The sequence below is a fragment of the Lutjanus erythropterus genome, chromosome 17, assembly GCF_056507025.1.
Source record: "Lutjanus erythropterus isolate fLutEry1 chromosome 17, fLutEry1.hap2, whole genome shotgun sequence".
Lineage (NCBI taxonomy): Eukaryota > Metazoa > Chordata > Actinopteri > Lutjaniformes > Lutjanidae > Lutjanus > Lutjanus erythropterus.
This window is the reverse complement of record NC_139333.1, coordinates 2,474,848-2,499,652: the sequence shown is the minus strand read 5'-3', so window position 1 is coordinate 2,499,652 and position 24,805 is coordinate 2,474,848. Positions and strand designations below refer to the sequence as shown.

Below are 24,805 nucleotides of genomic sequence, written 5' to 3'. Positions count from 1 at the left end.
TTAATATTAAGCAGGATTGTCTCAAAACATAAACTGAGAGGCTGGATTAGTCAGTCTTTCAGCAACTGAAACTTACAGTTCTTGACAGCCTGTAACATCTGTAGAAAAAACACACGACTGCAAACTTTGGTTTGTCTGTTTCTTACATGAACCATGAACCCTGCACATCTCTGTGCGATGAGCTCATCACCGTATGATGAGCTCATCACCGTGCAATGAGGTCATCACCGTACGATGAGCTCATCTCTGTGCGATGAGGTCATTCATGGTTCTTGTGCTACTGAAACATGTCAAAACTTTTTTTTTACCACTTAAAAATAAGACTGCCCTTACAAATGATTCATAAATGGTTTATAATTAGGTTGTAAATACTTTATAAATCACTTATAAGCTGGTAAAACAAATTAGATAAAAAAGAGTAACAGTGACCTGTTGCTTGCCAAATAGTGAGCCCACAGTTATGTGTACTGTTTAGTCTCAGATCTCACTGCTCACTGAGCTCACTTTGTCTTCTCCATCAGCAGCATTTAAACCTGTCAGCTTCATCACAGATCAGTAACAAGCATTTAACCATCATCAGCATGAGTCATTTTTAAAGACAATATTAAAACACTTTCTGATTTCTTTCCTCCTCCTCTGACAGTAAACTGAATATCTTTAGGTTGTGAACAAAACAAGACATTTGAGGACGTCATCTTCCAGTTTAGGAAATATTTTTCACCATTTTCTGATATAATAAAACATTAGAAAATAATAAAATTTACATTTGTTGACTTACAATATGAGGTGTAAGCAGGCTGCACCAGTGAAAATAAACCTCCACCTTTCTTTTAGGGCTGCAACTAATGATTATTTTCAGTGCCGATTAATCTGTTGATCATTTTCTTCATTCATCAATTATTTAATTGGTCCATAAAATGTCAGAAAATGCCCAAGACGACATCGTCAGATGTCTTGTTTTGTCCACAACCCAAAGATATTCAGTTTACTGTCATAGAGAAGTAAAAACATCAGGAAATATTCACATTTAAGAGGCTGAAATCAGAAAATTTTGACTTTTTTTTTTTTACTGAAACTGATTATTAAATTATCAAAATAATTGGTGATTATTTTAATGACAGATTAATAATAAATGAATCAAATAATTGATGCAGTTGTGTCTTTTTATATGTGGAAACCGTGTGGATCATCAGAATTTTGTATGACTTGACTTGTGACTTGCTTGACCTGATTCTTACCTCAGTGACTTGAGACTCGCTTGAGACTTGCACATGTGTTGCTCCCATCTCTGGTATCTCATTAATAAAGTTAATCAGTAGTAAGCAATAGTTGGATCTTGCCAAATAGTGAGCCCACACTGATGTATTATAACTTATTTATAATTGTTTATTAATGATTTATAAAGTGTAATAACCTAATTATAAACCATTTATAAATCACGTCTTATTGTAAAGTGGTACCCTTATTTTCCTTTGCATGAAAACATGGTTTCTGTTTGCCAGCAGCAATACTTTGTAAATAATATCCGGGAAGACAAAAGTGAAGGAAAAACCAGCAGAGGAAGAAGGTTGTGTTCCACATGTACACACACATACAATAACTGGTCCCAGGAAGTTTTGAAGAAGGATCATTTGACCAGTCAGGTAGTTTTCGAAGCACATGGAGCTCATGTAGAAGTGTGTTTGTGTCCTTTAGAGATTGTCAGTCATCACGCTCGTCATCATCAGATCAGGGTCATCTGCATGTCAGAATTCTCAATGGTGTGACTGTTCAGCTCCTCCCCGCCACCGCTGTCGACAAATCCCAGCCGGGCCATTTCGCTGCGCCGTTTCCATGGTGACTCGTTCTCCTCCGTCACTTTGAAGACTGCACCGTCTCCTGCAGCGACAGGCGGGAGCGCGCCGAAGGGAGGGGCATCATCACGGACTGGACGCCGCTCAGCCTCCACGGCAGCAGTCCCAGGAAGTTGTCCTGGTGGTGCGTGTCCAGCGTGAGGCTGAGGGCCCGCTGAGGCGGCGCTGGAGGAGGATTGAGGGTAGTGTAGTTCCTGGTCAAGGGGGTAGTAGAAGGTGGAGGAGGATGTTGGGGAGGGAGAGGGGTGGTCACTGCGCTCCTGGAGAGAGAGAAGGGAGGTGGGAGACGAAGTGAGAGGCAGAAGAGGCAGATGGTTGTGAATGATGGATGGATGAACGAGTGCATGAACAGAACTCAGGGTGGACTCGGTGGACGGATGATTGATGGATAAAGAGTGCAGTGTGAGCAGAGGAGAAAATAAAAGGGAAAAGTGTCAGATTTCTGCTCTTCATTCAGACAAAAGCATCTAATTAAGCTGCAGGTCAAAATATGGATCATCAAAAAACAACATGCATATCATTAATGGGTTAATATTCAGTTCAGCAAATATTTTGTGTTAGTTGGGAAATTTAGATGGCAGCCAGTATCTGCTACATGTCCACCAGGAGCTGCTCAGTTTGATGTTTTATTGTCCACACAGAGTCAGTGACTACATTTACATGCACAAAATATTCAGTTTTGTGCCCTTATTCTGAAAAAGACAATATTCCTACTGTACTGTTTCCACCAGCGGCAGTCTTGTTCAAACACTGCTGGATACTGCTACTAATTTGAAGCACTATGATTGGATGTTTCTTGAAGAAACGTGCTTTGGAAAAGTTGTTACGTTCACAGGCTTGACTTGACCTTCGACTTTTTACAAATTAAAATATATCAGTAGTCGGCTGCACAAGACACAGTTAGGGCTGCCCTGAAATTTTCATCAAAGGATACAGATTAGAAAATAATGAGTTGCATAAAACCATGTGTTTGCCCTTAGCTACACAAGTTCGCCCTTATGTGTTGCTACAAGTTCCTTAATAATCATCAGAGATTTTAAGAAGAAGATTTTTAGGGGCCCACAACAGTTTCTTAAAAGTAAAGTAATCTGTGGAACTTATGTGACGGTTTATCCCCAAATCAAAAATGCATATTTTCCCTCTGGCCTGCAGTGCTGTTTATCTTTATCAGCCATTCTGAACCAACTGCTGAGCCTCAGAGCGCCATCTAGTGGGCCTTGAAGGCAGTGGTGCAGCCGCCTTTTTTGTAATTTACAGAACTAGTTATTTTATTTTATCTCTAAATGTGCTCAAGAACTCAAATAAATTTAAAAAAAAACCCATCTGATTGTTGCTTTTTCCTTGATTACATCAAGAACTCTGGATATCCACAACATCTGCTCCCACTTTGCAAATCTGTTGCACATAAATCATATAGATCATAAATATAATGTGGATTTTCTTTAAAACAACTTTGCCCATTTTTCCGGTTACGTGAACATTTTACCTGCCAGCTTAATTACTGAGATACGGGGGTCACACGATATGCAACCAAAGAAAATGCTGTGAACTGTGGCTGTAGCACGAGGGTTCATGCATTTACAAGCAAGACGTACGAACAAGTGATGCTGCAGTTGCCAAGGAGCAGGGCAGGATCGAACAGCAGTTGCTAAGGAAGCGGAGAGGCAGTGGGGCTTGGTGATTGGACGATGAGCAGCGGTGGGAGGGGCAGGAGGTAGGCAGCAGGGCTCATTTGGGGAAGGTTAGTACGTCACTGTCACACCTCACTCTCTGAAAAAGCAGACACACGCACACATACACACACAAACGCAGAAAGACAGAAAGACAACATGACAGAGGGTTAGCGGGAAAAAAAAAAAGGAAAAAGCTCATGATGAATTTGGTTTTTGCCAAGTCCTGCCGGGAGTCAGGAACGCTGTAAATGTTATTAAGATGTGAATAATGACACACAACGTGAAGAAAACAGCAGAGACGAGGAAGAAAAGAGTGAAGACGGACATAAAACGTTCAGGGATCAGCGGTCATGTGATGAGAATGAAAGGGAAAGTATAGTTTGACCTGACTGATTTGTGGATGGATGAACTTTAATTTTACTGCACACACGACAACTTAACATAAGTAAAAACATAAAAAAAAAGAGAGAAAAAGATGAGAGCTGAGATGACAATGGATCAGTGTGTTAATTTAAATCAGCACGATCAACAAGAGGACGATGAAGCCTGGGTGGGACGAGTTATGATGGAGGATGAGGATGCTGCCGACAGACATCTTTCAGGCATGAAATGATCATCAGTGTTGAGCAAGCTGACCCGCCTACACGCCTGGTTCAGATACCTGGACTCAGGTCAGGTACCAGGCCTGTTTCATGCAGCACTCCTGTACTCTTAGATGTTTGTTTTCTAGTTCTAAAACTGATTCAGGGCTCACTTTTTCACCTGCATCAAACTGTGTCATACATATACTGTAACAACAGCAAGATGAACCTGTTTTACATTTTATACGTTTATTAAGATCTGCAAAATACCAAACTGAACTGAACTGTATGGCAGTTCCAGTCGTGTACATTAATTATAAATTTAACTACAGGCTAAAGCTTTAAGACTCACTTCTTGGTTGATTTTTCAAAACATATTTGACTTCTAGCTTTCTTTTTCCATTTGGGACCCTGAGCCAACCAAGTTTCATGTGTTTTTTGGATTCGGTTTTTAGATTGTCAAGCTAGCCCTCAGAAAACTTGAATTTACCTGTTGTGGTTACACAGAAACATCTCTGCCAAAAGAGGAAGTAAACAACACTCGTTTTCCCTTAACATATTGTTTAAATATTATTATATGACTGTCCTCCCCATTAATAAGAACTGAAAATGAGTTGAAGAATGTTTATTCAGCTTTCTCTATCTTTCACGGCCTTGTTTATTAGCTGTATCCATGGAAACAACAATGAACGCAGCTATAAAGGTATAATTTCCTTATGCAGAAAATATTATTTTCTCATGTCTACATCACTGCATAACTCATAAATGTTCAGACAAGATTAATATTTGGTTATTTGCGATGATATGTATAAATGCAACAATGTATGCAAATATATATGCAAATATGTGTAAAATTAATTTTTTTTCTAACTTATTTGGTTGTGGATGTTTGGATGGTTCAGTAATCAGGCAGAGCTGTGCTGCAGGTTCTGTGTATGAGTGCGTTCAGTCGCATGCAGTTTTGGTCGTATGATCAATTTATTTTTAGAAACATTTAACATTTAGAAACATTTAGGAAATTAGGCTTGTTACGTGCCACAGTGTGTGTTGGTTTATGTGCTCTCTTGTGCCTGGGTAATGCCCCGCCCACTCCCTGCGGCTGCAGTGATTGGCAGCAGCTGCAGTCAATCCACCATCAGGATCTGGTGCTCAAAAGCAGGGAGTCTGCAGCTGAACAGGATCAGCAGACTCTGGTCTGCATGTCTGCTTCTCCTGTGGCAGGTTAGACTGCGCCTTCCCTTTTTGTTTATCATCTGTTTGCTTTATTTCATTTGAAATATATTTTATTCTAACATTTTACCTTTGACCCGGACTTTACTAAAATCAAATTCCATACTTCTCCATACAGTGTTATAATATCTGTATCATGATAGAGACACAAAGTTTACTGCTGGCTTTGAGGGAAAAGATTCAAAGTGATGCTTGTAAGAGTCAGCATTTTCTTGAGGTAGAAAAAAGATTTTAGTTCAAAGACAATTTTAATAAAAGACGCTTGTTAATGCAGCTGAAAAGAAAACTCAGTCTGAAGAGAAATCTCTCAAGCAAACTCTGATTGTATTTGAGATGAAGCTCAAATACAATCCACTCAAATCTACAAACTATCTACCTGCTGTTAATGCAGACTCCAGCTATGGTTTTAAAGGGTTATTCCACTGCTTTAGTAGCTGACGGAGAGACTATTCAAACCAAACAGCTCACAGTAGCTTTAGGATGGATGAACACTACAGGGTTCACTCTGCTAGATAAAAATAGAGAGACCCCAGTTGGACACAGAAGCAGAGAACTCCTGTAGTGTGCAGGGTAAATGTTTGGTGAGGGGAGGCTGGTGGCTGGGGGGGATGGGAGGGGGGTTTGGGGAAAGGGCATGGGGTCACATACGTGCTGCATTCACCACTGCAGAATGGTGTATACCTCTGTATACAAGGGCTGGACAGCCTTCTGGCCTGACGGATCTGAAAACAACAGTTTACAGCACAGCTCAGTTACAGTAATGAGAAGAGCTCCTTTCCAAAACACCACACGTCCACACACAGAGGACGTACTGCCCTGAACTCACTGTCCCAAAAAATCTGCCTGCTGTACCAGTAAACTCTCCTATGCAACTATTTAGCATTAACATATGATCGAGGCAGGGAGATGTCATACAGCCCAGAATATTCATTTTTTCAAAATAGCAAACACGTCTGGAAATTGTTGCATAATTATCAGATAATTGCGCAGTTCTGCTTCTCCAAACTGTTGGAATACTAAAATAACATTCAGTCAATGTTGACAAAGATGATGACAGCACAAAGTTTGCTGTTATGGATGGTAAATACTGTAAATATTTACAGAAATGCATATTTTATCATCACAAAACACAAAAACTCGATAGAAACAAAATCAAACTCGCTAAAAGCGTCTTGGTTTGTCTTTCCACTGCTCCAGCAATCACCAACATCAAATTAACCCTTGAGTTGGATGTAAAAATATTAACAATAATATAATAAAAATATTCTGGCTCTATGTGCCATTTCTCCCCGCTGCCTCTCTGATGTCTGACCTCCCTCTCACTACTTTCCTGATATTTTAGCATCTAACTTTGTGAATTAAGGGTTTATTTTGATCACCAGCGTTGGTGATTGGTGGAAAAGTGGAAAGAACCAAGATGGATTTGGTGAGTTTATTATTTGTTTCTATCAAGTCTGAATGGATTGTGTTTTACGATGATAAAATTTTCTGTTCCTGTTATTGGAGTCTGGCTTTGACAAGTGCAATATAATGGCTGTTTCTGGTTAAACACAAAGGATCTCACTCTTTAAAAAACAAACACTTTTAGTGGACGTACTTTGTATTTTGACAGGCATCAGTGCAGCTTGTTTTGCAGATGCACGGTTACAGAACAAATTTAAAAATTGTTGTCTCCATTAATTAATTACCTAGCTTTTATTGACAAGGCTACATGATTATAAACACTAACAAAACATAATCACTTAAAGTTTTTAACAAGTTAAGATATCCTACTTTCATTTGAATTGTTAAAGTACTGCAGACTTGTTGCTTATCAGTGTAATTTTTATTTGTTTTACAGCCGTTTGTTAAATGCTACTTTGTGCCTCAGGTGGTTAATTGTGTGGTTTTGGAAGGAAACTCTTCAAACAGAGAGAAGAGACTGAGGGAGAGTAAGAACAGAGAAAGATAGGGAGACGTGTGTGTGTGTGTGTGTGTGTGTGTGTGTGTGTGTGTGATTGTAAGGTGTAGTGAGGAATTTGTTGAATTTGTGCAAAAGAAACACTTTTCAGGGCATGAAAACACATTTCAACCATCATCATCATCATCATCGTCAGGTTGTGAAACATGAACTGAACCTGTAAAACATGTGAGGTACCACTACATTATACTGACAGACATGTAATCTACCGACCTTAACACTTACAATCACTGATTTACAACAACTGCATTCTTAAATATGAAGTTTAGCATTTAAGTAATCTAAAGTTTGTTTTTCTCAGAATAAATTAAAATAATTAATTAAAAATGGTCCACGTTTTGATCCTCAGTAAGCAGTTTGTTTCCTGCAGTATCTCTTCCTGCCACAAGATGGAGCTGCTTCATCTGATTAGATACAAACAACGTGGAGCTTCTTCTTGTTGTAGAGCTACGTTTCTCAATGCTGGTCCTCAAGGCCTGCTGCCCTGTGTGATGTAGGTGTTTCCCTGCTCCAACAAGTGAGCAGCTCATCACGAAGCCTCCACAGAAGCCTGATAATGACCTGATCATTTGAATCAGATGTGTTGGAGCTGGGAAACATCTATGACATGCAGGACAGTGGATCCATGAGGACCATTGACTGAGAAACACCGGTGTAGAGTGATGGTTTATAAATCTCTTAATTCAGGATTGAAGAAATCTTGTTACCGAATAAATCCTTGGAAAGTTATTTGTGTTTAAGTATCAACAACAAGACACAGCATGAGTGTGACAGGACACCTACAGTGTTAGCTGAGCGTCCGGGGCCACGCTGAGCCACAATCGCCCCTGAGATGGCCTTAATCCAGCTGTGCATGTCCTCTGGACTGTCAGCCTGACACACACACACACACACACACACACACACACACACACACACACACACACACACACACACACACACAGAGGCAATGTTAATTAAACAATACAACACGAGTGGGTGGGCTAATATTGCATTGTACTACAGTTACCAACAAAATAAAAGATATAATCAACATATATTCAAAATAAAAAAACTTTTTGCCAGTGTCATCTCCTCAAGACAAACATATAAATTGGTTGGAGGGAAGCAGTAAAATGAAGTAAAAGAAAAGAAAAGAAAAGAAATGATGAAACTTAAGTGAAAGTAAATCTAAGATAAAACAACACAAAACTAAGGATGCAGGAGGAGCTCAGATGCACCTGTGTCACTCTGTCCCTTGATGTGTGTGACATGAAACTTTGTAACCTGACTAAAGGCCTTTACACAACAACGGCAATGCAAATAAACAGCACGAAACTGCAAATAATTCTGATGCAAAAGTTTGACAGGCCTGATTTTTCGCAAGAAGCATGATGCAATTTTGATGCAATAAACTTTATTATGATTATCACACAAACAGAATGTGTTTTAAGACAGACCAGTAGATAATCAATTGGGATTGCATTTCAAATCACTTCCACTCTTATTGTCTGTTACCTGTACATAGAAGGTTCTGGAGCTGGTGACCATTTCAAAGAGGTTGTCTCTCATCATCAGCTCACTGCAGAACACAGAACAGAGATCAGATCAGCAGGACTTATAATCCCCTATGATGTGATTGCAGCACACAGTCACCTGCTAACAAGAGAGCTCTCTGACCTCTGTTTGCACTCCTGAACTTTGTGAATCTCCTTCAGCGGGATGACTTTCAGCGCCTCCCTCTCCTGCAAGAAAGTAGAGAGGAAACAATAACTCACCCCCCCATAACATCTAAAACATGCACAACCACAGGTAACCAGCAGTTCTTTAAAACCTGCATGACTCATCTATTGTTTAGTCTTTTATGTTTTCACCATGTTTCATGATTTGATTTAGACTTTAACACTTATAGAGGTATCGGGAGGGAGATGCTGCAGCTGAAGAGGTATCTGGGGATCTTGCTGAGGAGTGAGGGTCAAATGGAGTGTGAGATCGACAGGTGGATTAGTGCAGCGTCAGTAGTAATGCAGGTGTTGTACCACGCCGGTGTGGTTCAGACGGAGCTGAGCTGGAAGCAAAGCTTTCAATTTACCAGTCAATCTACGTTAAAACCCTCACCTGTGGTCATGAGCTTTAGGTAGCGGCTGAAAGGATGAGATTGTGCACACAGGCAGCTTAAATGAGTTTCCTGAGTACGGTGTCTGGGCTCAGCCTCAGAGATGAGGGTGAAGAGCTCTGACATCCGGAGGGAGCTCGGCTGAGGTGGTTCAGGCATCTGATCAGGAATGTCTCCTGGACGGCTTCCTGGACGGTGCCCCCTAGATGCTCTAGGAGGCATCATTTCGACCAAAGAGCCTCTGCTCTGCTCCGAGCTTTCTCTGGATGCCTTCTTTGCACCTTATCTCTTAGGCGACAGATATAGTTGCGTTTAACTACATATTTGCATACACGTCCATATGCATCATGTCTGCTTCCAGTATCTTGTATCTTGCCTCCAGGAACATTTTATTAAAATTGGGCTCAAGTTAGTGAGATGAGACAAAGTCTGTTTCTCAGGAGCCGAATTTAAAAAGTCTCACATTGGTCTTAAACTGAGCTCATTCATGTCCAAGAGACGCAGGCTGGACAAAAACGAGATCTTACTGTGAACTTTTCCTTTCCTCTGGAATTGATTGTGCACGTCCTCAGAAATTAATGCAAATGTGTAATTGAAAAGCAAATATACCTCCAGTCTAACAGCCGACAGCCCACATTACTGATGATGATACACAGGTCCATCATTTTACTGTCACTCATAAACAAGATCTCAAAATACTTAAAGTTCTTCGCTTGAGGCAACAACTCGCTCCAAGCCAGTGAGGGGGCAATTCAGGGGATGTGGATAAAACTATTACATGGTTAAATTATCAGGAATGTTGAAGAGATCTTTAATAGAAAAATTCTGAATAGGAATTCACAGCAGGGAGAAATCTCAGCTCACACTTCCCTACTCTGCTCTCTGCCTGTTCCTCTCTTGTTATATTTTTGATCCATGAAGTGACATTTTTCCAACAGTTGCACTTGCGTTACGTCACTCATGCTTGAATGTTTAGTACCTATTATGGAAAATATTAAGGCATGAACACACAGCCTGTACGCACGCACACACACACACACACACACACACACAGGGTGTGTCTGCGGTAAGGCTAATCTGTCTACACGTGGATCATATGAAGAGGTATTCAGGACACATGCCGCTACGTGTAGAGACTCAACTGACTGAGAGCAAAACAAGTCTCTCACACACACACACACACACACACACACACACACACACACACACACACACACACACACACACACACACATATGCTTGCATATACGCTATACTGCCCTGTCTTTCATTTTTCCTTCCAGTTCACTAAATTGTTATGGGAAGTAAACATTTGTACAGTGTTTCTGTTGTATTACGTTCTACTGAGCGGTGTGTGTGTGTGTGTGTGTGTGTGTGTGTGTGTGTGTGTGTGTGTGTAACGTAAGCCACAGTCAGTTTGCTTACATGCACTTCAGTAACCTGGTTACAGCGGGCAGTTCTCTGCTGTAACACCATGTTTGTTAAATGATCAGTTCACTCAAATAACTAAAAAAAAACACATGTTCTCACCAGGTCAGATTTGTAGTAGCTGACAGCGTTTTCATCCAGCATGAAGTACCTCCTCTTCCAATTCTTCATCTGAGCACGAGGAGGAGCAGAGCTTCAGCATCTGTGCATTTGTTAGTTTACCCCTCCATCTGTATGTAAGTTTCATTTTTCTTGAAACTGACACAAACACATTAGCTGTTCACAGAACCGAAAGTCATGAATACATTTGGGATTTTTTTTTAATCACAACTGGACTTATTTGTGATGGGGATTTCACAATATTTTTTATGACATTTTAAAGACTAAATGAGGGCAGGACATGTGGTGTGTCCTGCTGCACAGGGTGGGACACACCTGTGTGTCCATGGTGCAAGATGGAGGTGGATTTGTCCACGCCTTGAGTACATTAAAACCCTTGCACCTTGCGCTTTGAACCATCTGCTTTGGATCACTGTGTGTGTGTGTGTGTGTATGTGTGTGTGCATTCTCACCACAGCTCCCTGTTTGACACAGTATCCAGCCTTGATGACGGCCTGGTCCTGCACTGCTCTGGACAGGAAGTAGGGCAGCTGATTCTGACCCCGCTTCAAACCTCCACGCTCTGCCCCGTTCTGCCCCTCCCCCTGCTCCTAAAACACGCACACACACATTCATACAGATATCATGTATATGGTGCAAGACTGTCTCAAAATATTCAGAAAACAAAAAAAATGTCACTAATTTACACAACCAGGAAATATGGGGCAACATTATCATCTATTTGCATCTCTGCATGATCACCGGCCTTTAACTGAAATGTGGAAGCATCAAAATTTGTGATTCTGACTTCTGACTTACAGCAGGGACTCGACACTTGTTTAATCCTCAACACAGTAACTTGAGACTTCGAGGTTAAGACTTGAGACTTGATTGTGACTTGTACATTGGTGTTTCCCAGCAGCTGAGTCTAGGTGCTCTTTTACAAGTCCTCCAGTCATAAAATTCAAACGAGCCATCACTCGTCTGTGTTGGTGCTTGTGGCTGCATACCATCACAGACAGGACCGGACCTGCTGAACTGCTGCTGCTGATACAACACATATGACAGTGTGCGGGTCTGTGTTACCTGTGTAGCGGTGATGATAGGGACTCCTCCTATGATCTCAGTCTTATAGGAGACCTGCTTCATGGCTCCGAGTACTTCCTGGGGAGTCTCGGTGTGGCCCTCGCCGGGCTTTGGCACCTAGAAACACAACAAAAGACTAAAAACAGTCCTGTCTGTCACACGTGTCTGGCACACGGTCGACGCCCACAGATTTTTAAGAGTTTAAGGTTTAAACTCTTGATCTTTTTCCCCGTCTCTTCAAGGATCTTTAATATTGTTATTCATCTCCAAGCGGCATCTAAACACCACTTTCTGGATTTGTGTTTTTCACAAAGTTATATCAGGCTTTGGACGGACACAAAACAACTGTTATTAAAACCAACTCACTGATGGTTTTGGTCTTTTTGTGGAATCTGTTGACAATAATATAAAATATCACCAGTGTTATCCTTTAAACGTATCAGTGGCAGAAACCACACTGGTGCGCCGTGTGACATGTTCCTTCATTGCCACAAACACAAAATCTTTTAACTTTTAACTAAGTTTCTTTTAACTCAAACGCTGTTCTGCTGCCTCAAATATTCACTACAGCATCAAATGTTATTTTGTTGTATTAATCCGCAGCAGAAAATAGTCCCAAACAAATGCGCTACTTCCTCCTGTTTGAGTAACGTTAACTACAAACAACAGGCGAAATTACTGAGCCTCTAAAAAAAATGAAAATATAATTGTGAGAATGGAGGAACTACCCACTTAACAACTGTTTTTCTCTACTGAACCAATCATAATGTTTGTTTATGATAACGTCTGAGTAGAAATCATCAAGCACCCTGCCTAAAATTCAAGTGACTGTTGTTGTTAGGGTGACGTCACAGTGATTCGGTCTACCAATGAACACAAAGTCATCAGTAAAGGTAAACTTATAAATGTTATTTATAGACCTCTGCAGCTGCAGGTGGATATAAAAAACCTGGCTTTCCTGTCCTTTACACTCACACTCACTGTTATAAGCCTGGACTGAGCTGTATTTCTCTGGCCTGATGGGTAATTTTCCATCTGCTGTAGCCTGAGGCAGAAGACAGCGCGGCCTACAATAACAGGAGAAACAGGGTCACCTATTGATCCATCTGCGTGTGCGTGAGTGTGTGTGTGTGTGTGTGTGTGTGTGAGGCTCACAGTAATCTTGGTGGCGTTGTTCAGAACACTGATCCATTCCACCAAATCCTGCTGGTCGTTGGCCTGCAGGTAAAACTTCCTCATTCCTGCATTTATAACTGCACAGAGAGACAAAGACAGAGACGGACAGAGACACGGAAACCTGTTGGTTCCAATATTTTTGTCGTATTTCAAAACAGTAGAGGAGAAAACACAAGAGGAAGAAGAAAACTGCACTGAGCTTCATGCAAATCATGAGCTAAAAATATCAGTTTGTTTCTCATTTCTCAGAGGCAGAGGATGTGAGTGTGTGTGTGTGTGTGTATGTGTGTGTATGTGTATGTTAACATCCCATCCAGATGCAAATACACACACACACACACACATGCAGAGGTCAGGTCCGGGATATTGTACAGTTTCCTCCTATTGAGCGACAAAAAGCTACTGTTGGCCACCAGAGGAACAACAACAAGTAGCAAGGGACAAAAGAGAGGAAACAAAGCTAACGAGAGAGGAAAAGAGGGAGGTAGGGAGGAGGGAAAGGACGAGGAAGGGCATGAGGGGAGAAACAAGGAAGGAAGGAAACAAGGAAGGAGTGGGAATGAGGAAGATTGGACAGGAGAGGAGAGGAGAGGAGGATGGGGAGACAAAGGAAGTGTGGGGGCAAATAAAAGAAGGCTGGAAAGAAATGAAGTCCATTATGTGGCCATAAGTATGTGGACACCTGAAGGTTGCACGAATATGTGCATCCACTCTGATCACATCATCCCAAAGATGGGATAAAAGGGACAGTCTGGAGTATTTGAAGTATGGTTGTATGAGGTACCTACAGTCGACACCCCCGGTGTGGAGAAGCAGCAGGAGTACCAGTGTAGGAAGCTAAGCAGTGTGAACAGAGTCAGGAGCAAAATGTATTTTATCCACCTAAAAAATCACTATCAGTTTAAGTGTACGCTACATTTACAAATATTTTCACTGCTTTACTGCGCTGTCACACAGTGTTTTAATCACCAACTGTTCTGATAATCGATTCATCGATTTGAGTCAATCAAAAAAAAAAAAAAAAAAAAATCAAAGTTCTCTAATTTCAGCCTTTTAAACTGAATATTTGCTGGTTTCTTTACTCCTCACTGACGATACATTTGAGGACGTCATCTTTGGGAAACACTCCTTGACATTTTCTCACATTTTATGGACCAAACAACTAAACGATTAGTGGAGAAAATGATCAACAGATAGATTGATCATAAAAATTATTGTTACAGGACAGACCTGACAAATAGGTCCAGACGTGGAGAACAGCGATGTATTTTTCAAGTGACAAGATCGTGACAGGATTAATTAATTGATCACCTGTTTTGAGTCATTTTTAATTTAAAAAATATCTAAGTTCTCAGATTTCAGCTTCTTAAATGTGAATATTTTCTTGTTTCTTTACTCTGACAGTGAGCTGAACATCATTTTATGGACCAAACGACTAATCAGTTCATCGAGAAAATAATCGACTGATTAATCGATAATGAAAAAAACTGTTAGTTGCAGCCCTACAGCAGTGCATTGTTTACTTTCCTGCACCGGTACTCCTGCTGCTTCTCCAAACTGCCAGGTAACACACTGACATGCAACCTCACTTCAAATAATCCAGACTACCCCTCTTAGTTCAGGGCTCTGTGCAAACTCTTCCACACTGAACCGTTTTTTTTTTAAGGATCTGGCTTTGAGCTCGGGTGGTATTGTCACCTTGAAACAGGAAAGGGACAAACTGTTGCCACAGGGCTGGACGCTCACTATTGTCTCAAAAATCATTGTATATTGTAGCCTCGACATTTGCCTCGATCGGAACTAAGGGACCCGTTCAAACCACCAGAAGTGGACTCAAGTATGTGACCAGAGCTAAAGAGTTTAGGTAGCAGAGGAGGGGAGAAGGGACAGAAATAGAAGGAGAAAAGAAAGATGAACTTACCAAAGCAGAACTCTGCCTTTGGTCTGAGTTTGGTGGCATCACTGACCTGAACGACAAAAAGTAACACTTTAATGTCCCAGAGGGGCACGTTAATTCACATTTTCATCTGCAAGATTCTCTGGAAATTCTGCACATGTGCACTCTGTTTCAATGGAAACCAGTCTTTGTCTTATGAGAAATAAATGAGATTGTTTAAGACAAATTTAAGATCAGTGCAGTGAGACAAAAAAAAGTACATTTTAAAATCATCAGATGGGCTCAAATTAGCAGACAGTAGCAGACACCCTGCTGCGCTCACAGCTGCTGAAAGGCAGAGTCAGGCCAAAATAGGCCTGCGAATGTCAGCGTGCTACATCTGAACATGCTCACGGCGTCAACGCTAACATGCTGATGGTGAGCATGTGTGATCTTGAGCATGATCACCATCCTAGTTTAGCATTTTAGACATGCTAACATACCCAGGTATAACATCATAGATCAATGCGCTGGACACATTGATAATGATAAACTTTATTTGGATATCACCTTTTAAACAAGACATGCAGCCAAAAGGGCTTTACAACAAAAAAACTACATGAACCAAGTGCTTCACATAAAAGGACATACGATGAGCATGAAGATGAAAATAGAGCAAATAGGACAATATGTGTAACATTGAAATTGTGTATTTGAGAGAGATAAGAGGACCAACCTTGGAGATGTAGGTGAGTTTGAGAGATCCCACATTGTCTGCACCTTTAGGCAGATTCTGAACAAAGAAACACAAAAATATAACCATTAGTTTTATTATTGGAGTTATTCATAATGAACACAGAAGTAAAAGTAGTAGTAAAGGGAGACAAATTCTGTTAATCTATAAAATCACAATATGGTATGAAAAATCATGTAGTAAATGTCCAACACAATGGACAGTGTTCTACTGTTATAAATTACAGCGGACAACATGGACTCAGCAGTCTCAGTCAAATATCTGCACATTGGCAGCAGGTGCCAAAATCTGACATCAGCCAAAGCTGCTCTCCACCTGAAGCTGCAGACTTTCAGGAATTCCCCGGCTGTGGGACATATAGATACTACTACAAACCTTTCAGTTTCTGTTCTGGTTCCTGTTTATCTGCATGATTTGACACAAAGGATCTGCCAAACCACTCAGATGTGTTTGATAATCGCTATCCAACTTATCAGTCACATGTCAGAAGTGTTGCCTCCTTTCACAGCTTCAAACAAAACTAAGACCTGTTCTGTCCCACCAACCCACAACTTCCCCTTCAGATTTGTTGTTTAAGGCTTTCCTACCTTTGTTGAGGCCTCTTACAGGTCATATTGTTAACATCTCACCTTCCTCTGGGAACATGTCTTCCCCTTTTCTACTGTATTTTGGTTAATTCCTTTACTGTAAAGTGTATTGATTCTGTGCATTTATTTAAAGTCACACCCCACTTATACCTGATATAAAAATATGATCTGTATCTGGATACATTAACCAGATTGTTGTATAGACACACAAACTTCCTGCAGGCGTGGTCAGGCAGATCTCGTAGCATTTACACCTTTCATTAACCTGCATTTTTCTGCCCCAAATACTCACTAGTGGATTAATCCTCTGCAGAAAATAGTTCCCCAACGTGCACTATTTACTCCTGATTGAGTAAAAAATTCTGTCTGGCTGTTTTGGAAAAGTACTGAGCTTTAAAGAAAAATGAAAACTATACTGTACATTTGTGATCTGTTTATTTTGTGATAAGATTTATGTCCTCAGTAGGAGCCAAAGGAACACTTGAGAGTCGGCAGCTACAACACAACCTTTGTAATAATAATCAATAGAGTGCCATGATTCCAACTGCTTGTTACATATTCGATTTTCTGACATCAGAGCTCACGAATTAAATGCTTTTCAACAGTCAAGCGTCAGGTGTCAGATGCTGAGAGTGTCCTTGAAGGCACCAAAGAGGAGACTGATTTTAAGTAAGCAGTAAACACCATGTCTGAGAATTTCTTGCTTTGAAACTTCAGTGAACATGGACAGTCTCAAAATAAAAAACAGCTTCAGTCAGGACGGGTACATGACGTCACCGCGATTAGGTAGCGAAACAGAGGGGGGTCGGGGTTGTGGGGTGGGATTCAGAGGGTGGGGTCGATTTACATATTCATGAGTGCTTGAATACAAAATGAAGGCAAGGTGTAGAGCTTATTGTGGAAAAAAAAACATTTCAGACATGTTTTGTTACTTCATGCAGAGCATTTTGTATTGTTGAAAACATGACTGGGGATTGACTTGATCGGGCTGCTCTTCTGATTATTTGTGGAATATTAGGATCCATGTAAACATGACAGACACTCTTACTAATAGTTGTCAAGTAGGAAGGAAGTGCATCTATTACTGTAACTGTTAGTTTACAGTAAACACGTCCTCCAAACATGTGACACACACAGAGGATTAATGATGCAGCATTATGCTCACATGATGTTTTGCATGTTTTCTGTGATGACTAATCAAAGAGGCATGTCTACAGAAGTCTGAGACATGCACACACACACACACACACACACACACACACACACACACACACACACACAGTGAGAGAGAAATGGAGAGAGAGAGAGAGTGAGAGAGAGAGAGAGAGAGAGAGAGAGAGAGAGAGAGAGCGCCTCACCTGTGGGTTGTCCATGTACCACAGCAGGTTGCCCTGCTGGGTGTCCAGGATGAAGTATCGGCGCAGGAACCTGCCACTGCTCTCATTCTCCTCGATGTCCAGGAAGCCGCAGATGCGATTCTGTCGGTCCACGTAAGGCATCGCAACCCCGACAGCTCAGCCCGCCCTGGGGCATCACAGGAACGCTGTCAGGAGGCGGGACAGGTCGACATTCAGTGTTACCTTGAGTTAAAGAGCATGAAGATGGAGGAGAACATCCTCCATCTTCATGCTGAGCCAATCTGAACTAACCTTTCGCAATAAGCAACCAGCAACATGTTCTGCGAGGGAGAAATTGCTGATTTTGTCTGTGGAGTTTGGCTGGTTTGAAGAGAGTGATATTTGGCTTGTATAAATGTGATTTCCTGTTGCAGAAGTCTGTCTGACAGCAAAATAAAGTCGTTAAAATATTCTAAATATAGCACACACTTAAACTATTTAGTTTTTTAGGTGTCTAAAGTACATGCTGCTGCTGATCCTGTCCACAGCAGGACATTGCTTACTCCTGCTGCTTCTCCGAACTGTGGGCGTGTCGACCGCCCTAATCAGTTCATCATATTTAACATTTGGTGTCATATCTTTGGAGTCAGTGAAACAATCAAAAGGGGAAACTTCATTGAAATCTCATCATACAACCAAGTTGTAAATGATAAATAAATCGTGAGTCTCTGAAATGATCAGTAGACTCTTGGTGTTCTCTTGCTTTTTCGGGGGTTTATTGCAGATGAAACACATCGTCAGTTTGATTGAGGTCTTGTAACTGACTTAGTTAGTCAATAAACTTTTAAAAGTGAATCTGGAGGACTGTGTAGAAAAGAGGCTGCACTTTTCACTGCTCTGTATCTGAACAACATGAGTGAGGGACTGTCCATCTGCTGAGAGCCCGGCCTTTCAAAACCCCCTCAGACAGAGCATGCTGCTAGAGGCAGGTGACCAGATAAACCACCGAAAAACACACTTAAACGTGGACCTGAACGCAGCTGCTATTTTTACTTCAACTTTCAGTTTCAGGTTTTTTTGAATTGCACATTATGGCATTACTGAAAAAGAATTTCAAAACGCAGGAAAGCACCTGAAAAGTCACATGTTCCTGGTGTACAACGGCCTGCAGGAAGCCTTGTCTGTGTGTGTGTGTGCGTCTGTGTGCATGCGCGCGCGTGTGTGAGTGTTGTGACAGAGATGGACAAGGGCAGTGCTAGTTAAAGCATGCAGGGATTAACAGACCAGGTGCTTGCTGGATGTGTGTGTGTGTGTGTGTGTGTGTGTGTGTGTGTGTGTGTGTGTGTGTGTGTGCGTGTGTGTGTGTGTGCATAGTGTCTTTGTCTCACTGCAGGCTGCAGTGACGTCATGCAAAGTTCAACATTACATCAACACTAAAGACCTGTGGTTGTGCACACACACACACACACACACACACACACACACACACACACACACACACAGCTGAAGAGGTTAAAGACGCTATTGTTCTCTCTTATTCCAGCGCTGTAAGTTATACGCTTGCCTCACGCTGACAGTTTTGGAGTCATCACAACCTACAACATAATGGATAAATATAGAGCAAGTGAGCAAATCTTATCGCTTGCAAATTCTTTTCTTTCAAAGTAAATGACTTCATTTGCATACATGGAGAAAGATGTGCATTTAGGAGTGAAAAATATCAGATTATATGGTCACTTACAACATCCTGGCACAATGTTTTATAGTATACTGTGTTATTTTGAGAAATGTGATTAACTCTTTGTTTAATGTCCCAGAAGGAAAGTGAAAATCTGTTATAATGTTGGTTTATCAACATTATTAAGACACGTCATACCTTAAAATATAACTCTTACACTGTTCCTGTGTTCAGATGTTTCCCTCTGCCGAGGATTTTAGGTCAATTTTAACGCCTGAATTTGTTGCACAGGCACAAACCCGTCTTAATTAAAGTGAATATAACGGTCACACTTGCACTTGGACTTCTGGCCTTGGCGACGGTCTCTTTCCTTATTTTATCATTATTTTGCTGCTTGAGATGTTTTACTAACTCAAAATGTTGGTATTTCACGTCCTGGGAGTGAAACTCAGCAATCAACCATCTCTCTGGTGCGTTTATGAACAGCTTGGACAAATCCTGCTGATTCTACCTTTAATGAACCCTCAAACAGAGGCAGGAACAGCTGGAATATATTTGCAAGAGAACCTGCAGAGCAAAAGAAACAAGGGGGCGTCCAGTGAAACTCGACTTGCTGGCCTTGATTACACACATGGTTGCACACATTAAAAAAAAAAGAGAGAAAGATAAGAATCTGATCTGGATTGAACCACCATGTTTTCAAACGCCATTGTTGCAACTTCTGCATCTGTTTCCCTCATTGGCTTGGCTCTCATTGGCTGTTTACTCCCACACACAACAGGACACACGTTGTATCAAACCTGCCGTTTCTGATCGACCAGGCTCGAAGGTTGTTTTTGCAAAGTATCGCAAAATAAATTCCTTAACCTCTCAAATATATGTTTGGTAAATTTAATCTCTTCTTACAGTCCAAGTGTTTCCTTATACTACAAGATAATTCCAGTGGAGAATACTGAATCCTTTGTGTTGTAATTTATTTGTTTTTTACTTACAAACTCACAACAGTGAGAATTTACAGGCCTGCTTCTCCTTACAATCCAAAACTACACTTCATTTCAAAATAAAAGCATATCTTAACGATGACCATATAGACTGATAATTTCACTTTGGCTTGGGTTGATGTATAGTTATGCCCCTAATATGAATCAATAATGAAAATAATCTGTAGTTACAGTGACAGCATCAGATCGTGGACCCTCTAACGCCTGTCAGGTGAGGAATGACAACTCTGCTCAAGGGCAGATAAACTGATTGATCAATCGACTGAGTAATCTTGAAATTAATCAGCATATTAATTGACTACACAATAATCTATAACTGCAGCCCTAGTCTGTGAAATCTCAAAAAACCACCTCAGTTTCCCAGAAAAGGTGAGCTCCAACCAACAATCCAAAACCGAAACATTTTTCATTTAATAGAGTTTAAGGCTGAACAATTTTGAAAAAAACATCTAATTCTGATTATTTTAACTGATATTGCAACTGCGATATGACTTGTGATATTATAATTATTCTTATTTTGATTGAAAAATGTTTAAATGACTATAGTGTGATTTTATTTTTTGCAGGACTTTGCACCAAATTAAGTTTTTTCTTTTAAAGTCTGAAGAATCTGTGCGGCAGGACAGGACATCTCTGCCTCAACACATTAAGTAATTGAAAGTTTGTGACATGATTTGCTTTTAATAAATGTTGCTCGTCCTGTGATTTGAAAATTGCAGAAAGACATATTGCAACTTTGATAAAATTCTAATAAACTGTGCAGCCCTAAGAGGGTTGTTTCACTGACACCAGACTCCTAAATGCTTCAGATACAGCCTGAAATGCAGGATCACATATCAACCAGTATGCAAGTTTATGCACCGACCTCACATCATTTATTAACCCCTACTACTCTTCAGCAGCTTCTGTACAATAGAAATGTTTAAACCTGAGCCAGGCCACACAATCACATCACATCCATACAGAGTTAGTAGTACACAACACTGGAATCAGAGTATATCGGTTCAGGTATCAGAATCGATTGGGAAGGAAAATAAGATATCAGAACATCTCTATCATTCTCTGTCATAAAAAAAAGCAGCTGGAACAAGCAAGAATGTCAGTATTTTTTCAAGCATTTTTGCTTGAAAACAATTTACTGAAACAATTAATTTCCTTTCAATCAGCTAATGAATATCAGCTCCATGTAAGAGGCACACTTTCAAAGACTATAATATAAACAGCATATTTACTGACCAAAAATATTAATGTCTGTACTGTTATCAATCACTTATAAGAGATTTGTAGGACATTTAAAATGTATTAAAGCATGACATCCACCACAGACAGACAATAAAGATAATATTATAAGAATATTATTGTGTATTTCTGCAAGAGACAATCTAAGGAAAAGCCACAACACTCCACTTTCCTCCATATCAATCGCACTGTTTTATATCTCATTCTATTACAGTAATGTTTGCGTGTAATTACACTGTTATAACTCCTGTACTGGCGTCGTTTAGCTTTCATTCGGACGTCATAAATCCATACAGACATACATATGTATAGAAGAATAATGTTTACTGTCCATTTAAACAGTCATCAGTGCACGATTCTCCCTGTGGAGATCAAACTGTTGTCACAGGCCTGAAAACATCGACCGATTTCCTCTCCCGCCTCCATTAGCTGTCTCCTCGACACTTCATTCTTATGAATTATGATTTTTTTGGGGAAGATATTTGTCGGTGTTCGCCTTCGGACTGTCCGTGCGGCGGCACACGGGCTGTAAAAGCGGCGGATTGTGGGTTTACTTACACAGTTCGGCTCAGTCCGAGTCCAGTGTGGCAGCTGTCAGGCACCAGCGTCAAGTTACACGGAAACACAGCGAACCGCTTCCGGTTTCTGCTTTTAAAAATAAAAGCGTTGGCATACAACGGCGTTACATCCATGTGGACTTCAGAGTAAAATACCTCATGTCAACATTTATAAATTTTAAACTGCTATACCAACAGAGAGTTAAATTAAAAGATATTATTATTTATAATAACAACAACAATATCAACATTATCATTAACAACAGTAATAATGGCAATAATAACTAATTATAATAACACGTTTCCAAGAGTTTTATGTTCTCAACATTTTTTTCCCTGTAGGTTACATCTTTTGGGGAATAACAGATTACATGTAACGTAATTGTATTCCCTTACAGTTATAGAAAAAAAATACGTAATCACATTACAAACTCTTTACATAAAAAGGGGATTATTAGCAGGATTCCAATTTTAAAATACATTTATAAATAAAGAACAACATACTGCCATGCACAGTGCGCACACATTAGTCTCACACTATAAGAGAAACATTAATGTTCTCATCTTAACTCTCCACCACAAAGCAAATAAATCTCTTTACCAAAATGTTGTAGCTTTTTCTTTGAAGTTCAAAATGTTTCAACTTTAAATTGAAATAAGAATATCTGACTCCTAAAATGATAATGAGCTGGAAAAGGAAATTACACTCAGTATAGTGCAGATAATCAGCAACGTTTTGATTAGTAACTGTAATTTAATTACATTTTTTTGGCAGTAACTGTATATACATGGATATATTACTGTAATTACATACAGCTGGTTACATGTGAGTAGTTACTGTCCAGCCCTGATAGTATCCTATTAGAAAAATATGTTTTGTGAAGTTTCAGTGGCATTTGAGCCCCAAAGAATTGGATGATAACAGTTTTTAAAAAGAGTTTTTAAATTGTGAATCCTAGGTTCTTCAGCATGCAATCATGAATGTACACAAAAAATATTAGGCTGATTTGTGTAGCTGTTATTTGTTGATCAGTGATTCCCAACTTGTTTGGTTTGTGAGGACATAAAACAAACACCCTGTCATCACCAGTTCCATACTGTTTGCTACTAGTTATGATCAGGTAAGTGACAGGAGATTTCCCCCCACAGGTTGTTTTAAAAATGTATAGAGATCTGAAGCAGGGAAACTATTCAGTCCGAAAAAACAAATCTTCTTTTCAGTGACGCATGCATGCTTTTATTTTGAAGGCAGAATATACTGTATGTCCTCACTGTCTTTTACTGCTGAAAATTTGATGCAGATTGCAGCCAATCCACAGCTAGAATCCGTTTTTTTCTTCTTCGCCTTTGCTCTCTTTGCAAAGGATGATGGTAAATGTGGTTTCACACAAACAATAATAGAGTGCTCTCACAGTGTTTCCCCTCTGAGGTCAGCTGAAGTACATAGAGTATGGAGTCTGTGTCTGTGTTTAGAGCAGTATGGTGGCTCATCATTCAGATCTATATGCAGAAAAGATACTTATTTATGACAAAATATGACATAACAGGAAATATTCCCACCAATATTGAATTTTTGGGGCCTAAGATGATTTTGATGTTTCTGTGTGACTATTAATCTGTATATATGGTGACACATTCTTCTTAATGGAGGGAACAATTCATATTAAAAAACTCTGCAAACACACACACACACACACACACACACACACACACACACACACACACACACACACACACACACACACACACACACCTCTTTCATTTAAAGTGAAACACCCTCAGAGGAGGAAACAGCATCTGGTATAGCATTTCATAAAAAAAACTAGGGGACTTCCCATGGGCCATAACTCACCTTGTGTGTGTGTGTGTGTGTGTGTTGTTTCTGACTGAGTGAGCCTGGATTCATTTTTAGTGTGTGGATAGAAGCCGTTTCTGAGGGATGATTTGGATTAAAAACAGGAGAATGGAGAGGTGAACAGGTGGACTGATGGACAGGCAAAGACAGAAAGACACAAGAACCTGCTCAAAATAGTGGGAAAAAACAGTCACCCCGAAATATTGATTTAGTGTCTCAAAATAATGAGAAACCTTTTTTTTATGATGACTTATTTGTCTTGAAAGTCTCAAAAATCTCTTTTGATATACTAATTCATTATCTTGACAGTAAGACTGAAAAGGACATCACAAGATATGAAAAGAGGGATGCTGGGAAAAGAGGGAAGAGAGAGAACAAGAAAAGGTGAGAGATGAATGAAACAGGGAAAGATTATGTGTGAGTCCTGACATCTAGTGGTGACAGAATAAAATCACAGCACAGAAAATCTGCAGCTGTGGTTGTCTTTTGCTCAGAAGCCCCTCCATAAATTGTGCTCTGAAACCATAAATGCAAAATCAAAATCTCACCAGAGAGGCTCCTGCTCACAATATTCTCAATCTAGTTCCCGGTGAAGTATAATCAGTGTGAAGTCGCAGGTAAAGAGACACGGCAGGTCGGTGACGTGGTGTTTGTTTCAAAAAATGGAAAAACTGAGTGGGAAATGTAGGAATGTGTAACAGATCCCTTACAAAACATAAGTATACTTCAAGTTCATTTTA

The 24,805-nt window shown here is 40.2% G+C and overlaps 1 protein-coding gene across 5 annotated transcripts; it reads right to left on the bottom strand.

Moving 5' to 3' along the window:
- Positions 1-1,365: 1,365 nt before the first annotated feature.
- On the bottom strand, positions 1,366-22,271 carry plekha1b (pleckstrin homology domain containing, family A (phosphoinositide binding specific) member 1b). Of its 5 annotated transcripts, XM_084741444.1 has the most exons (14): positions 22,212-22,271; positions 17,757-17,941; positions 15,794-15,850; positions 15,103-15,148; positions 13,161-13,258; positions 12,006-12,122; positions 11,393-11,530; positions 10,923-10,991; positions 8,957-9,021; positions 8,795-8,858; positions 8,081-8,170; positions 5,986-6,059; positions 3,736-3,768; positions 1,366-2,117 (listed from the first exon to the last, which is right to left on the bottom strand). In XM_084741444.1, exons 2-14 carry the CDS (start codon positions 17,895-17,897, stop codon positions 1,724-1,726), a joined length of 1,386 nt encoding a protein of 461 aa, XP_084597570.1. In that variant the 5' UTR covers positions 17,898-17,941; positions 22,212-22,271; the 3' UTR covers positions 1,366-1,723. The 5 variants fall into 5 exon arrangements, 4 of the variants coding, with proteins under 4 accessions (XP_084597570.1, XP_084597568.1, XP_084597569.1 ...); XM_084741442.1 differs by lacking the exon at positions 3,736-3,768 and having other exon boundaries at positions 1,366-2,113; XM_084741443.1 differs by lacking the exon at positions 3,736-3,768 and having other exon boundaries at positions 1,366-2,113; positions 6,019-6,059.
- Positions 22,272-24,805: the final 2,534 nt, after the last annotated feature.

Excerpts from the sequence above, each read along its gene's own strand:
- plekha1b (XM_084741444.1), bottom strand. The coding sequence starts at position 17,897 with ATGCCTTACGTGGACCGACAGAATCGCATCTGCGGCTTCCTGGACATC. Across the intron at positions 10,992-11,392 it reads GTGTCAAACAGGGAGCTGTG|ATGAAGAATTGGAAGAGGAG; the intron begins GTGAGAATGCAC and ends CCTCGTGCTCAG. Across the intron at positions 9,022-10,922 it reads GCTACTACAAATCTGACCTG|GAGAGGGAGGCGCTGAAAGT; the intron begins GTGAGAACATGT and ends ACTTTCTTGCAG.